This window comes from Heterocephalus glaber, unplaced genomic scaffold (genome assembly GCF_053883595.1).
Source record: "Heterocephalus glaber isolate CG9 unplaced genomic scaffold, H.glaber_assembly_v1.0 deba00001429, whole genome shotgun sequence".
NCBI classification, from domain to species: domain Eukaryota; kingdom Metazoa; phylum Chordata; class Mammalia; order Rodentia; family Bathyergidae; genus Heterocephalus; species Heterocephalus glaber.
In genome coordinates, this window is record NW_028258294.1 from 34,906,685 (window position 1) to 34,923,353 (window position 16,669).

At 49.0% G+C, this 16,669-nt stretch overlaps 1 protein-coding gene across 4 annotated transcripts; it reads left to right on the forward strand.

Annotated features, from left to right (window-relative positions):
• Positions 1-4,861: 4,861 nt before the first annotated feature.
• On the forward strand, positions 4,862-13,821 carry C2cd2l (C2CD2 like). Of its 4 annotated transcripts, none has more exons than XM_004856773.4 (14): positions 4,862-5,576; positions 7,526-7,621; positions 7,983-8,102; positions 8,263-8,373; positions 8,459-8,575; positions 8,659-8,770; positions 8,912-9,020; positions 9,714-9,778; positions 9,868-9,995; positions 10,083-10,257; positions 10,933-11,037; positions 11,181-11,314; positions 11,402-11,687; positions 12,730-13,821. In XM_004856773.4, exons 1-14 carry the CDS (start codon positions 5,223-5,225, stop codon positions 12,939-12,941), a joined length of 2,124 nt encoding a protein of 707 aa, XP_004856830.2. In that variant the 5' UTR covers positions 4,862-5,222; the 3' UTR covers positions 12,942-13,821. The 4 variants fall into 4 exon arrangements, with proteins under 4 accessions (XP_004856830.2, XP_004856829.2, XP_004856828.2 ...); XM_004856772.4 differs by having other exon boundaries at positions 4,919-5,576; positions 10,936-11,037; positions 11,178-11,314; XM_004856771.4 differs by having other exon boundaries at positions 5,094-5,576; positions 11,178-11,314.
• The last annotated feature ends 2,848 nt before the right edge of the window (positions 13,822-16,669 follow it).

Sequence of the window (16,669 nt, forward strand, 5' to 3'; positions counted from 1 at the left end):
ATTGTCCATCCTTTCAAATATGGCATGTTCCAAGAATCATTGGGGGTTAACTCTTTTTAGACCAAATACAGTCTTTTCTTTCCCTCAAAATCAGATGTGAAATGTCCCTTCTACTTGAATATGACTCTAATTAACAATAACAAGCCATATCTATATATCTATAGCTCAGTAACCACTCTTCAACATTCAGGCAAATGCTTTGGACACCTATCAGGAAAGGCTCAGAATTTCAATTGAGCCAAGTTTATTTCTGTCTCTGATTAGTCTGATAATAAACTGGGTATTTCATATATATTTCTGTGTGTGGACCTGAGCATGCACGTGCAAACTCCCTGGAGGCATGTGTTTTATTTTCCATGGGGTGTTCTCATGGAAATAAGGACACAGGATATTTGTGTGGCATCATCATACATAATGAGTTTGCATATGGAAGAGCTATAGAACCAATAGGTGCACATAGAAGGTGAAATTAGTTGTGGCCAGAGGAAATGAGAGGGCCTCCAGGTAGAGTATTATTCTGAAAGATTTCAGTAGTGGTAAGAGCCAAAGTGCTTTCCAAATAGAGAGAGTGAGGTGCCAGGAGCAGATGGAAAGGAGGAACTTGTGGGATCCCCAGAGGAGGCAGTGCTCAGCTACCTTGTTGATCAGGAACAGGCTGAGAATCCCTGGAGCTCTGAAGGACAAATCTGTATTTTTTATTAGGAGGCCTATCCTAATAATCTTCCTTCCCAGCTTGTTTAGAACCCTAAGATCTCTTTGTGTCTTTCCAGAGATCATTAGCCCTCTTACCCTCACCCATGGGAGGACTTGCTCAGACAGTACGGATCATCATCCACATATACATGTTATCACCAGAAAATGATTACTTGGGGCCTGGGATGTAGCTTAGTGGCACCGCACCTGCCTGGTAAGCGCAAGGTCCTAAGTTCGATTCCCTACACCAAAATAAATAAATAAATAAATAAATAAGAAAATGATTACTTGGATACTTGTCATATAATCTGAATAACTTTCTCCCATGATAGTAACTACCCAGTTGATTATCAGACTAATCAGAGAGAGAAACAAGCTTGGCTCAATTGAAATTCTGTGCCTTTCCTGGTAGAAATTCAAAGCTTTTGCCTGAACACTGAAAAGCAGTCACTAGGACTCACAGATGAGCTGAGGTGTCATTGGCCCTGCACTGAGCACTGTCTGAGATTCACATCTTCTACTAAGCAGCCCTGAGCACCTCACAGTAAGCAAGGCCAGTCCACTACTCAATCAGTTGCCAGAAAAACTTGTCCTGACAATGTTTCACAGTGCCTAAAAAAACATGAGAGCTCTGGATAAGTCAGGGACTCTGACACTTGCAGGACCCTGTTTGAGGCTCTGTCCAGGAAGTTCATTTACTCTTTTTTCTTTTCTTCCTATCCTTCCCCATCAGTTTAGCTGGCAAAAGTCATTAGCTGAAAGCAGGCTCTAACGTCTTCTATTCCACTGGGCTGACATGACTTTTTTTTTTTTTATGTGTCTTTTGCATGTCTTTTTTTTTTTTTTTTGGTACCGGGGATCAAACTCGGATCCTTGCGCTTGCGCAGCAGGCAGCAAAACCACTGAGCTAAATCCCCGGCCCTTTAATGTGTCTTTTGAAAGATGGAAACAATATAGAAATCCATGTTTACATGTATATTAGAATATTTTCTGTTACACATCCTTTTTGGTACTGGGAATTGAACCCAGGGCCTTTGTACTGAGCAAACTCCCCACCCCTTGCAATTTTTTATTTATTTTATTTTATTTATTTTTTCAGTACCAGGAATTGAACTCAGGACCCTGCGCTTGCCAGGCAGGCAAGGTGCCACTGAGCTACATCCCTAGCCAGCCACTATTTATTTGTTTTTGAGATAGGGTCTTGCTAGGTATCCCAGGCTTGAACTCATTATGTAGCTCAGGCTGGCCTTGAACTCACAGTGATCCTTCTGCCTCAGCTTCCTGAGTGCTAGGATTGCAGGCATGTGTCGCTACCACCAGCCACTTTTTAAAATTTATTTATTTATTTTTAGCCACTTTTTAAATTTTTAGACAGACTCTCGCTAAATTGTGTAGACTGGGCCCCAACTGAATTTGTAATCCTCCTGCCTCAGCCTCCCAGAGTACTGGGATTACAGGTGTACAGCACTATGCCCAGCTAAACTTTTTTTTTTTGACTTCTTAAAATTACAAATTACAAAGCCCTATTACGTGAATAGGAAACTCTTAAGCACTGTGGGTAACACAAAGTGATATAAATGCAGTTGCTTCCCCCAAGGAGTACACCAGAATATTTAAACACATGAATTGAATGTGAGGGAAGAGAGATGAATAAAACATGGTCCTCACTCTTAGGCAGTGTCCTGATAAATGGAAAAAGCAACCACAGAAAACAGCTGAGGCATAAAGCACAATGAAATGCATGCTAGGGGTGTAGCTAACAGGTGGAAAGAAGATGGGGAGATTCATGTAAGACTGAATGGTGAAGCAGCATTTGGCAGTATAAGATCAGTCACCTGGTAGAGGAGTTGAGGGAATAAATCCAAGAATCAAAGAACTAAGATCCTTGAGCTGACCTAGGGTTCCTAAAGAAGGATTCTTGGTGGAAGAGTCCTCATACTGAAGACCTGCACATCCTGCATGACTGCTTCCTCCATGCCTGGGTTCTAGCCCTGAGTTCATTACTCCCTTGATTTCACGTTTTCTGCTCCTTTTGAAATTAGAAACCAAGACTAGGCAGCCCCACTGTTGTTGAGAGTCTGGTAACAGTGGATAGTGAGGGGAACAGTAAGTTCACCTCAGTGCTCCTTCCCTCCCCACCATCTCTTACAGTGAAATCCAGGGCACCTTGGGCTACCCCACCAGCTCAGACAGCCCTGTTGCTGACCTTGTAGGTTCTGCCTAGCCCTGCAACTCCAATTTTGGAAGGCATTGTTCACTCTCACGTGACCATTCTTTAGACCACCAAGTGGGTTTGGAAGATAACACCTTTCCTTCCTACCTCTCTACAGAAGGGTCCAGTATGTATGAAGAAGGGGCCTAAGGACTGGGGGAGTGAGGAGGATTCCTTTACATCCTTTTATTAGTTTTTCTTTCCCCTGTCTACAGGAAGCAAAGATGGGCCCCAGTTTTGTTTTTTTGTTTGTTTGTTTTGGTACCGGGATCGAACTCAAGACCTTGCACTTGTGAGGCAGGCACGGTGCCACTGAGCTAAATCCCCGCCCTCTTGTTTTTGAGACAGTCTCCCTATGTAGTTCAGACTGGCCTTGAGAAGGCCCCAGTCTTTCCAGGATTGAATCTACCCCAGAATCTAGGGAAAGGGGCGGATCTTGAAGCCAGAGTTTGGCCAATGTACCTACAACATCATTTCTTGGGAGCTTGTTGAAATAACACATACTTGGTTTGGATTACAGGTGTGCTCCACCATGCCCAGCTTTTTTGTTTTTTCCTTTATTTATTTTTGGTACTGGGGATCAAACTTGGGTCCTTGCGCTCGTGCAGCAGGCAGCAAAACCACTGAGCTGAATTCCCGGCCCATTTTTTCTTTATTTTTGAGACTAGGCATCTCTCTCTCTCTCTCTCTCTCTCTCTCTCTCTCTCTCTCTCTCTCTCTCTCTCTATCTATCTATCTCTCGGCATCTCTTAATTGCCCAGGTTGATCTCCAGCTCCTTGGCTCAAGTGATTTTTTTTTTTTTTTTTTTGGATGTTTGAGACAGAGTCTCACTATACAGTGCAGCCTGGCTTTGAACTCACTATGTAGTCCAGGCTGGCCTGGAACTCACTGCAATCCTCCTGCCTCAGCCTCTTGAGTGTTGGGATTACAGGCATGAGCCACCATGCGTGGCTCAAGTGATCTTGCCTTAGCCTCTCAAATAAATAAGACTACACAGGTGTGGACCACTGCACCCAGCAGGATATCATATAATTAGATGGTAATGTCTTCTGGTCAAAAAAGCCCTGGCCTCAATGCTGGGGAGAACCTAGGAAGCACTGAGCTACAATCCCAACTTTTTGAAACAGGGTGTCTCTAAGTTGCCCAGGCTCTGGCCTCCAATTTGCAAGCCTACTGCTTCAGCCTCCCCAGTAGGTGGGATTCAAGCCTGCACCACCTAGGCCCTGTCTTATTCCAATGCTACATTGCCAGCTCCCCTCTCATTACCACCCTCTCTACACGTGCTTCGCAGGCAGGAGCTGTTACTATGGAAATGTACTGTATTATTTTTAAAAGCAGACGCAGCCCCACGCATGGGAAATATCTCCAGAACAAACCCACACGAACAAGGAGGTTAATGGGGGTGTTCCTGGGTCCTAGCTCCAAAGGTAAGGGGGAGTGATGGTGGTGGAAGAAACTCAGTGTTCCATGTTCTATTTTCAACCTCTACCAAGTTCAGGTTCTGCTTTCTCTTGGTGGATATCAGCTGGCCCTCTGCCAGGCACCTCTATCTAGGAGCGATGTCCTGCACCTTCTTACCCAGCTTAGCTTCAGCTAGGAAATAGGAACCTAGAAGCTGCTGAGCTTGGGGGTGTTCGGAGGAGAAGGTGGTGATGTCCACAGTGGTCATTTCCTTCTTAACCCCGATAGCCGTCCAACCTGTAGAAATCTAAGAAGCGTAAGGAAAAACAGGCTGCATCCTAGTTAAGGGAAGCCACTCTCGCCTTGCATTTGGGTGAGAGGTTGCACCCTGGCTGCAGGATGGAACCTTCGCCGTCGCTCGCAGCGCTTCCTCGCGCCAGCCTCTAGCTCGCAGCCCCGAGTTAGCCCCGCCCCGCCCGGCACGGGTGCGGCTCCTTTAAGGGCGGGTGGGGGCGGGGCGCGGGCGGTGTTGTCAGTGTCAGCTCTGCGCACGCAGCCCTCCCGGAGCCGGTGCCGGCAGCCAGTCCCGGCGTCTCCGAAGACGCGTCCCCGCCCGGGTCCGGCGGGCCCGGCCGTGGGAGGAGTCGGGTGCTGGCCCGCAACTAGCCTCGGTTCTAACGCTGGACCAGGCAGCGAGGGACCCGGACTCCGGAGACAGCCCCGGCGTCGCGGCCGCCGAGCACCTCTCCCCGATCAGGGGCACCCGCTAGTCCCGTACACCGGGACGCCCCCGAGCCTGCGCGCCGAGCCCCGGGGGAGCACGCCCCCGCTCCGCGGCCCGCCCAGGCCATGCTCCCCCGGGGCAGCGGCTGAGCCCGACCTGGGAGCCGGACCGCGACCCGAGCGGCGCGGAGCATGGATCCGGGCTGGAGGCAGCCGGACGTGGGCTGGGCGGCCCTGCTGATCCTCTTCGCCGCCTCGCTGCTCACGGTGCTCGGCTGGCTGCTCCAGTACGCCCGGGGTTTGTGGCTGGCGCGGGCCCGCGGGGGTCGGGGCCCGGGACCCGCCTTGGCCGCGGAGCCCGGGGGTTCCCTGCGGGAGCTGGGCGTGTGGCGCTCGTTGCTGCGGCTGCGGGCGACTCGGGCTGGCGCCCCTGAGGAGCCAGGCGTCCGGGGCCTCCCGGCGTCGCTCTTTGCCTTCAAGTCTTTCCGCGAGAATTGGCAGCGAGCTTGGGTTCGAGCCCTGAACGAGCAGGCTTGCAGGGACGGGGTGAGTTGGATGGAGCCCCTGTGTGGTCCCTTCAGCTTTTCCTTCCCTAGCTCACGCTAAGGGGGGAGACTGGGGGTGGTGGGGGTCAGCTGGGGAACCCCATGACTTAGCTTTCCCTTCTAGATCAGAAGGAAAGATGCAGGTGAGGCGGGGGTGGGGTGGGGTGGTTGTAAAAACCCAGTTATGTTCCCAATCAATTTTTGTGGGCAAGGTACTCTCTGGCTCCAAACCCCAGGCAGCACAAGTTACTGTTCTCATAGCAACGCTAATCCCTGTGCCTGAGGACACTTCCGCCTAGCCTGGGTGCTGGTTGGGCAAGGGGAGACAGGTGCACCTGCAGAAGGAATTTGCCTGGTCCTCATGCTACCAGGACCGTGTAACATTTCATCCCCCAAACCAACCAGATCTCCAGTGAGTCTGGATTACCACCTTCCCATCATTCATTTCACAACACATCTTTCTCCTACATGCTGGCTTGCAATGTATTTGTTGAGGGGAAAGTGTTCAGGTAGAGCAGACTGACAATCCATGTCCTTTCCAGTAAATGAACTTGTAGCTGCCCCTTAAGGGTCAGTCACAAACCAGCCCAGCCTACTTCCTCCTATTGTGCCATGGGCATCTGGCCTCCCAGGAAGTAAGGCAGGAAGCATGGTCATGAGATTGAGATTGGGTAGAAAGCAGAGGTCTCCCTCTTCTGGGCTCTCTCCCATCCTGGCCCAGCAGCCTCTCCATGCCATCACAGTTTAACAGCTCCTTGTTCCGAGAGTTCTCCAGTTCCAGCCATCATAAGTTTGGAGGTTTAACCCTGCTAGCTCCCCAAATGCCTGGAAACAGAAATGGCCACAAGAAGTTGCTCTATTTCCTCTTCTCAGCTGGCCAGCTGAAAGTCAGATGACATTTTTCAGTTTACACCTTAAACCCACTCCTCCACCTAGCTCTTGCTGCACGTTGTTCCTGGGTCAGAAGCAACTCTCTGGAACAGCTGGCTCAGCTGAACATTGCCCTCCTTTGTGAAATAGGGAGACTGAGGACCAAACATCCATTTCTCATCTGCCATAGCCTGGCCTTTGAAGAAGACAGCTACCAGGGCAGAGAAGTTGGCTTTCCCTGGTTTGCCCAGAACCTATGGATTTCTTCCCTCTATCTCAAGACTCAAGGAGGAGTTGCCAGCCCAGTCCGTAATCCCTCCTCAAATCTTCTTCCTGTCCTACTCTCCTCTGCTGGGGAAGAATTAGAGAGTAGCTCTTTCAAGATCTAAGCTAAGCAGCTTTCTGTCCCTTAATACCATCCTGCTGTCTGCCTTGAGGAATTAGCCAGGCCTCTGGACCCTTGAGCCCTTTGAACTTGCTTCTCTTCCTGGTACCTCTGGTGAAGTCCCCCAAGGCCATGCTGAGATTGTCTTCATCTCCAAGAATATAGACAGAGTCATGCACCTGAGCCTTCACATCCTATTTCTCTGGAAGAAGGCTTAGCCTCATTTCTCCAGCTTTTATCTTGGAATAAGTGGCCCTACTGTTTTCACCCTTAGCTCAGCCCTGTTTCTCTCTGCCCAGCCATTACTGTATATATAAGTGGCAACCAACACCTTAATTTTCTTCTGTGCACAACTTTCTTTGGGATTGGGGGGGAGGGTGAAGAGGAAAATGGAGAGAAGAGAAAGGCTCCTGGTATTCCAGGGCCTTCTGCTTAAGGGAATCTAGTCTCTGAGGTGGTCACCCCCCACCACCAAATGCCCCTAGTTCTCAGTAGCTCTTAACAGCTGCAGGCCCCTGGAGAGGTAGGCCTTGAGGAGACTATCTCCTGTCCTAAATTCCCAAACCAAGGAGGGGCCAGAAGCTAGCCTGCAGCTAGGGCCTCTGCAGTTCCAGGGACCAGCCAACAACTGAGTAGGCCAGCCCTGAGGGGGGCAGTGCCAGAGACCTGATCCTGTGCCCACTTTACTCCCTCAGAGCTCTATCCAAATTGCCTTTGAGGAGGTGCCCCAACTCCCACCCACAGCCAGCATTGGACATGTGACCTGCATAGACCAATCAGAGCACACCATGGTAAGGGTCTGATAGGTCTTGCCCTCTTTGGGTCCCAAGGTGGGGTGACCCCAAAGGTTCCCTATAATCAGAGGGTTCTTAACCTGGAGTCTGTGTATGCCTTAAGGATTTAATGATTTGCTTTAGGAAGTCTGAGAATCCTCCTAAAGTTGTGGGTAAAATTGTTGTACATATGCGAATAACTATTTTTCTGGGGAGAGGCAACTTTGGCTTTTAAACCTGCCTCATTTAGGGGATTATGGCCCCAAAAAGCTGACCAGAAGCGAACAGGAAGTGGAGAGGGATCTGCTGGACCATCATAGGGCAGGGCAAAGCAGGGTGAGCACCCTTCCTCTGTGCCTGACCCTGCCTTGTCTGTCAGGTGCTGCACTGCCAGCTCTCTGCTGAGGAGGTGCGGTTTCCAGTCTCTGTGACCCAGCAGTCCCCCGCTGCCGTCTCCATGGAGACCTACCACGTCACTCTGACACTGCCACCAACACAGGTGGAGGGGAATATGGGAAACTGAGGTGGGGAGGGAGCGGTTCTGTTGGCTCAGGATTTTTGTTTGATTCGTCTCTGGGATGAAGTTTGGGAGGGGGCCCTCAGAAGTCAGGAGTTGTTGGAGTGGGGCAAGTCAACCCAATCCTTTTCCCTGTTCACAGTTGGAAGTCAACCTGGAGGAAATCCCTGGTGAGGGGCTGCTGGTGTCCTGGGCCTTCACTGATCGTCCAGACCTCAGCCTGATGGTGCTTCCCAAGCTGCAGGCCAGGGAGGTGAGAAGGCAGGGCTGGCAGAGGAGAGGCAGTACAGGCCAGCCAAAAGGGAAGCTCTACCTCTTGTTTCTCCTCCTGTTTGTAGAAAGGTGAGGAACAAGGAGAGCTCTCAACAATTGAGGAACTGATTAAGGATGCTATAGTCAGCACCCAGCCAGCCATGATGGTCAACCTCAGAGCTTGCTCTGCCCCAGGAGGCCTGGTGAGTAGGCACCCAAAGCAAAAAGTTTGCATGAACCCCCACTCCCAGGGTACTTTTTTTTTAAAACCTCCTTCTGCTCTTAGGTACTTGGTGAGAAGCCACCCATGATCTCCCAGGCCCAGCCAGCCTGCCCTAGACCTACCCGGTTATTCTTGCAACAGCTTCGAGCATCTCACCTGGGAAGTGAGCTGGGAGGTGAGAGTTAGAAGCAGCTGGGGGACCAACAAGGTCACGTTTGCAGGCATACCCTGCCCTTCTCTGCCAAGGGTTCAGGCTCTCTCTTCCTCAATGACTTTCCATCTTTGATTTGAGCAATTTTATTCTGGTTCCCCATAGACATAGAAGAACTATGCTGTGTAGCGGAGCTTGACAACCCTATGCAACAGAAGTGGACCAAGCCTGTAAGGGCTGGTCCTGAAGTGGAATGGACAGAGGACTTATCACTGTAAGGAATGATCCAGGCCTGCCCCCTGCTCCCATACGCAGACTGAGGATCAAACCCTTCTAGTCTAGCCCTGGCATAAGTTACCTCTGCTTTTAGTAGCCTTTGATGTGAGCCTCTGTTGGATCCCAGACCCTGGCCAAGCTCCTGGGGATACAGATATGACCAGAATACAGCACCCACCCTGCAGTTGACCACAGGCTTGATGCAGAGAGAGATATACATAGAAATGTGGATGCAAATGTACCATTTGAGGTTTATACAACATACCATGGGAGTACTTAGGTATGAAAGATTAATTCCCACAGCAGAATAAAGATCCAAGTGAGCTTCATGAAGGAAGTGGCATTTAAACCACACCTTTGAGCAAGAGTAGGATTTCACCAGAGTGGGAAAACAGTCTGGGCAGAGGGAATAGCTTGAGTAACTGAAAGAGGATGGCTTGAGACTTAGGGGAACTGGCTAGACAGAATGGAGCAGGGCCCAGGGATCTGAATACCTGGCTGGGGAGGGTGATCTCCACTCAGGCCTGACCACATTTTCTTGGGAAAAGGGAGGGTTTGGAGGGCAGGATAATCTGATTGGAGCACTGGGACCATCTTATTTATATGCCCTGCCTCTGGCCTGTGGTTGACCCAAGGGTGGGTTCACTGTACTAATCTTCCCCTTCCCTGCCCCATCTGCTTTTACCCACAGAGACCTGGGTCCCCAGAGCCGAGAGCTGACCCTCAAAGTGCTAAGGAGCAGCAGCTGCAGAGACAGTGAGTGTGGGGCAGGATGGGAACCTCTGGGTGGGTGTTGAGCAGAGCCTGGTCATGGGCCCAGCTCACACTGCCACCCCTGTCCCCAGCTGAGCTCCTGGGCCAGGCCACACTGCCAGTAGGCTCCCCCTCCAGGCCACTGTCTCGAAGACAGGTGTGTCCACTCACTCCAGGGCCAGGGAAAGCCCTGGGCCCAGCAGCCACCATGGCAGCAGAGGTGAGAAGCTCATCCCGGGGGAGATGGGTGGACACAGCATGGGCAATTTCTGAGGCACTGACCCTTTGCCTTCCCACCCCTTGGCAGCTACACTATGAGGAGGGTTCCCCCCGAAACCTGGGCACCTCCACTCCCTCTACACCACGCCCCAGCATCACACCTACCAAGAAGATTGAGCTGGACCGAACCATCATGCCTGATGGCACCATTGTCACCACTGTCACCACCGTCCAATCCCGGCCGCGTGTAGATGGCAAATTAGGTAAAGAGAAGGTGCCTGGGAGCCCAGCTTTAGCCAGGGGCCCTGTGGCAGGACAAGGAAAGGGGAACGAAAACTATAATTCCAGCACACCCTGTTTCCTGATGTTCTCCTCTGATTCTATCACTTCTTACTTCCTCATGTCTCTCTCCTACTTTCCCTTACATCTCTCTATTTTTCCAGCTATTCCTCTCACCCTTCAGTCTTTCTGGATCTAGCAGCCTCTCCACAGGACTCTTGCTCTTCCATCTGCTCAAGTTTCCCTGTATTTTTTCACAAGACTCTTTCTTCCCTCTCTCCAGCCACAACTGGCTAATTGTCCCAGTGTCCTCCATGGTGTTTCTTCCACACCCAGAGGGAGACTCCATTACACTCCTCCCATCTCTAGGGCTCCCATGGCAGGTCCTCTCCATCGAGGGCCCTGCACCTCCTCTGTATGCTCTTCATATTTTATGGCATCTCCTCACACCTTCAAGTGGGCCAAGTGACACTTTCCTACATTTTCATTGGTTCCTGTAGTGTCTTTTTGTCCCCACAGCATCTTCTTAATCACCCTTATGATTAATCACCCTTAATCATCCTTGCCCTCTGAGTCAACCAAAGTCTGTGTCCCAACTAGGATAGTAAGGGAGGGCCAATCTAAAGCACCTCCCGGCTCACTGACCCTCCCCCACCCAGCAGACTCCCCCTCCCGCTCCCCGTCCAAGGTGGAGGTGACTGAGAAGACGACCACTGTGCTGAGTGAGAGCAGCGGCCCCAGCAATGCCTCCCACAATAGCAGCCGTGAGTAGGGAGTGGGGATGTGTGAATGTCCATGGGCAATGGTCCCCTGCAGTCCAAAACCATGCTGGGTGGGGCGGAAGGAGTTTGAGTCCAAGAAGGAGCCAGGGAGAAGTCCAGTTATCCATCTGCCATACCCATAGCAGGGGAGAGTCACCTTTCCAATGGCCTGGACCCAGTAGCAGAGACAGCAATTCGCCAGCTGACTGAACCCAGTGGGCGAGCAGCCAAGAAGACACCCACCAAGCGCAGCACCCTCATCATCTCTGGTGTTTCCAAGGTAACAGGGCTCTGGGGAAAGGAGCCAGGATAGGGAGAAAGCCCTGCTCAGTTACTCCTGCTCATTAAAACTTGTCCCTCCTGCCAGGTGCCCATTGCTCAGGACGAGTTGGCACTATCCTTGGGCTATGCGGCATCCCTGGAAGCCTCAGTGCAGGATGACGCAGGGACCAGTGGAGGCCCCTCTTCACCTCCCTCAGACCCACCAGCCATGTCCCCAGGAACCATAGATGCCCTCTCCAGTCCCACAAGTGTCCAGGAAGCAGATGAAACCACACGTTCAGACATCTCCGAGAGGCCATCTGTGGATGATGTTGAGTCAGAAACGGGGTCTACTGGTGCCCTGGAGACCCGCAGCCTCAAGGATCACAAAGGTGGGGAGAAAATGGCAGGGGACCCCAACCCCACCTCTTCTTCTACACCCAGTATCATGACTTGGGTCCTACTAGAAATTTTAGAAAATGGGAGGCTCAACCAACTTGCCTTATACTTCCCTCCCTCAGATTCTTCCAGGCTTCAGTAGAGGGGAACTTGATGCCTAGGTTACTGGCCTGGTTCAGACTGGCTTTGGTGACAGGAAAGGACTCTTAAGTTATTTCCCTTTACTTCTTTTTTTTTTGGTACTGGGAATCGAACTCGGGACCTTGCGCTTTCGAGGCAGGCGGCAGAACCACTGAGCTAAACCCCAGGCCCCTTTTACCTCTATTTTTATTCCTTCCTGAGCCCAAGGGCCTGTCTTCCTTCTATCTTTTTTTTCTTCCACCTTCACTCTGTACCATGCTACCCCATGAGTGTAAGAAATCCTATGGGATCGTCCCTCTGGCCATGGACAGCTGTGGCAGTTCTAACTTCAAAGGATGAACGACTCACCGCCAAACCTAATCAGTTAACAATGAGCCCATCAACCATGCATCTATGTACTTATGATTTAAGCGTACATCACTTCATGTTCAAAGCCTGCTGTGTAAGCACCTTCCTTAATTTTCTTGGTCCTGGATTTACCTCTTTGAAGTTTTCAGACACATTACTTCCTGTGCACACCCTGGACCGCAGTAAACAAGTTGGTGTCAGCCCACCTTTTCTTTTCGTTAATGATTTATAGGCTTGGGGGAACACCCTGTGTGTAGCCTTTGTTTTTCCATAGTCTCAGTCTGTCCACACAGAGCAGCGGCCAGGGCCATTCTTCCCTGGGGCAGAGTCAGAGGTGCATATGGAACTCCATGAGCATACTGTTTCTTCATCAGGATGGAGAAAGTGCATTTTTGGTTCTACTTTATTTCCTGTCTAGCTTTAGGCCCAGGACACTGGTTTTGTTTTTCATCTTCTGTCACTCCATCATTGGTCCTTTCTCTGTCACCCACCTCTCCCCACCCCCATGCCCATTTCTGTGCCTCAGTTTCCCCTCTTTTCCTACAGTGAGTTTTCTGCGCAGTGGCACTAAGCTCATCTTCCGCCGGAGACCTCGACAGAAGGAAGCTGGCCTGAGCCAATCACATGATGACCTCTCCAACACGACGGCCACACCCAGTGTCCGAAAGAAGGCCGGCAGTTTTTCCCGCCGCCTTATCAAGCGTTTTTCCTTCAAATCCAAACCCAAGGCCAATGGCAACCCCAGCCCCCAGCTCTGAGAGCCCGCCTTACTTCCTGAGCTATGAGAGGGCAAGAGTTCTGTCAGCCCATTCCCCACATCCCCTTCCCTACCCCTTCCTGGATTCCCAAGGCTGAGGTCAGGAAAGCCCTTGGGTTCCAGGAAGCCCTGTCCACCCTGGGCTGTGGGGCTGGTTGGAAGGGAACTTGCAGTGGGAAACATTTGAGAGGTGGGAACCCACTGCTGCGGGCACAGAAGAGAGTAGGTAGCTGGGAGTAAGAGGCGGGCTCTGTCCTGGCATGTGTGGACATTCCTCAGAAGCGTCTGACCCCTGCTGACACTGCCCCCCCCCCAAAAGGAGTTCCAGGGTGCTCAGCTCCTCAGTGAATCTTTCCTCCCTTATTTATTCTCTTTTCTATTTATATGTGTGATCTAGGATCCTCAGAACAGATGACAGAGGGCATCTCTCCCAGGTGACCCTTCTTTTCTGTCCCAGAAGGGTAGGCAATTCTTGGGGGGGTTCCCACACCTCCTTCAGGTCCCCACTCAGACCAGCACCAATGTCTGCCTCCGAGGACATTGGCAGCTCATAGGAAGCCGGGCCGGTGCCTGGGATGGGGGGCAGGTACTCCCCACCTCCCTGCCTCCCCTATGCTCCTCTTCCCTCCCTCCCTCCCCGTTTCTTATCGTTTTTTTGTACTTGAGGCCTTCTCCATGAGCAGTGGCTCAGATGGAAGGAGGGAGCCAGGAGCCTGGTGGGAAGCCTTGTCCAGAGACGTGGCTTTAGGGGCTTTAAAGACTGTGTGATAATGAGCAAGCGAGAGCAAAGGTGCACCTCTGTTGGGGGATGATGATGTCCATTGCTGTGTGATGGCTTGGAATTTAATTTATTAAATTAAAGTCAAATTGGAGTTTATAAATTGGACAACTGGTAATCCTTTGAAAGACAAATAGGCAGTGAGGCTGTGGTGCTGATAGGTTGAGAATGAGGGACAGGGACTCGGGTAGCAAGATGGGACAGATGGATGTGTAGAGAAAGGATGGGAGGGATAAGAATCTCTGAAAGGTGAAGCTACAGAAAGAAAGCCAATTGGCTACTCTAGGCATCTTCATCCCTTTTTCTCAAACAAGCTGATCCTTTGTGGACAAAATAGAGTTCAGAGGATGGACTCCGGAACTAGACTGCCTGGACTTGTGTCCCAGCTCCATTAATTGCCTGTGTGACCTTGAGGAAGTTATGTAAGCTCTGGGTGCTTCAGTTTGCTCATCTGTAAAGTGAAAACCATAACAGCTGTCATTCAGTTGTGGAAGAGAAGTACATGAGTAAAGTGCTTACTTAGAACTGTTTTATATAGTCAGTGCTGAGTGGTAACTATTGCCTCAGAAGTGACCAGTCGGAAAGGAGAAGTCTTATGTCTTTCATCATAACAAAGTCTTTTATTCCTAAATTCTGGCAAGTTTTAGGGAGCCATAGATACTAGCAATCTCTGTGTCCCTGGTTCTTGTCCTCTAAGATCTTAAAAGGACTTGAACCAGGTAGGCTTTTTAAGGATGTTGGGCAGACCACAGCACCAGCAGGTAGGAAAACTGAGTCTACCACAAACACACTAAGTGACTGAGCAAGCCACTTTTTGGACCTCAATTTTCTCATCTTAAATAAGTGTGGCCTGGATAATCAGTCAGGTCACTTCTAGTCTTAGCATTCTGTGACTTACCTGCATCACAGAGAGTTCAGGACACATGTCTGGGTAGACAGCATGGAACTATTAATATTCTCCCTGCTCTTTTCCATACTAGTCATGGAATACACAGTATTTTTGGGGGGGTACGGGAGATCGAACTCGGGTCCTTGTGCTTGCGAGGCAGGTGGCTGAACCACTGAGCTAAATCCCCGGCCCAATACACGGTATTTGAAAAGAGTGGCAGGATTTGGATATTCAGTTACTTTTTATGTAGTGAAAGGCTCAACTATAGTTCATGAAAGCTCATTTTTCAAGCTGTTTCTCCTGGAGCAGTTTGTTTACCAGTATTAAAGACAGACAAAAAAATTAATAAAAAATAAAGATAGGCAAACACGCTGACTTTGTAATTTCATAGGAAACTTGTTGATGGAGGGCAGATAGTCAAAAGTTCCATTGGACCTGTGTTTGGTGCTGTGTTGCCTAGAGATCAATGGAAATAGATATCGTTAAAGTGAAGATGACTCGAATCACATTTCAAACATTTTCAATTGTATTTTTATTTTATTTTTTTGTTTGTTTGTTTTGGTACTGGGGATTGAACTCGAGTCCTTGCGCTTGCGCAACAGGCGGCGAAAGCACTGAGCTAAATCCCCGGCCCTTTCAAACATTTTCAAAATGAATGCAAAACAGAGTGTAGCTCAGTGATAAAGTGTTTGTCTAGCATGTGTGAAGCCAAATAAATAAATGAAACAATTTTATTCTATTAACAACCCATCTTACCCTAGATAGAGATCCACAGCTTTTTTTTTTTTTTTTTTTTTTGGTACCAGGGATCAGACTCAGGACCTTGTGCTTGCAAGGCAGGTGGCAGAACCACTGAGCTAAATCCCCGGCCACAGCTTTTTAGTAAGAATAAATTATGCTTTAAGGGTTTTTTTGGCGGGTTTTTTTGGTGGCAGCTTTTAAAGAATAAATCTCAGGGGCTGGGGATGTAGCTCAGCAGCACTGTGCCTACCTGGCAAGCAGAAGGTCCTGAGTTCAATCCCCAGTATCAGAAGAAAAAAAAAGAATAAATTTTGGAATCTGTCTGCATTAGCCAGCCAAAATTGTGGCTTGTTTTCAATAGAAACAGGCTGAGAAAGAAGTAAACTATGCTAGACAGCAAGACACTGCCTTAAATTTTGGAAACATAGATTCTAGAGCAGTACTGAAATTTTTGCTGTAAAACCTATGTTGAAGTTCACACAACTCTGTGATTGAACTTATTCTTCACGAAACTGCTAAAATAAAGCTAAGAGCTATTTCCAGTGGTGTTAGGTCTGAATTAAAATGAGGTTAGCATTTCATGAAGTTTTACCGTATACATTTCTGAATGAATAAAGTTGGTAGAATAGATTTTGTATTTTTCAATTATGTTTTTAAAATCCAATTTTAAAATAGGGACTAAGCTAAAATTCACTGTTAAAAGCAAAACTCATACTGAGGATGTAACTCCATGGTAGAGTACTTGTCTCTCATGTGCCAGGGGCTGAGTTCAATCCCCATTATTGCAACAAACAGTAGCATCAACAATGACAACAACAAAATCATGCACGCTTTTTTTTTTTTTTTTGATGCTGGAGCAAACCCAGAACCTCTGTAGGCCAGTTGGCCAGTGCTGTACCACGGAGCTATACTCCTAGCCCTGAACTTACCATTTTAAAGGGGATCTTTAAATTCATTTTATTTATATTGAAATTTAATGTTTCTCTGATTATATAAATGATATAGGTTATTTCTAGAAGATACAGAAAACTATAATGCAATAAAATATCAATCCCAATGAACATTACTAAGGTATATAATTTATTTAGCGAATATATTGAACCCTTACTGAATTTCAGCTACTGCATTAAGTGATTGGGTTAAACTAGTGAAAAAATAAATATAATCCCTGTCCTCCCTCGACTGTCTATAACAGAATGCAGAGGAATAAATAGGCAAATACAATATGATGTGATGACTGGTATTGGCAAATACAGGAAAGGACTGTCAAGGAAGACCTCTTGGAAGAAAAAAAAGCAAAGCATCTCGGCTGATACCAGAA

Bases quoted from the DNA above. Each gene is read 5' to 3' on its own strand.
- C2cd2l (XM_004856771.4), top strand. From the start codon at position 5,223: ATGGATCCGGGCTGGAGGCAGCCGGACGTGGGCTGGGCGGCCCTGCTG. The intron at 5,577-7,525 runs GTGAGTTGGATG...TTACTCCCTCAG, and splicing joins AGCAGGCTTGCAGGGACGGG to AGCTCTATCCAAATTGCCTT. The intron at 8,771-8,911 runs GTGAGAGTTAGA...GGTTCCCCATAG, and splicing joins CCTGGGAAGTGAGCTGGGAG to ACATAGAAGAACTATGCTGT.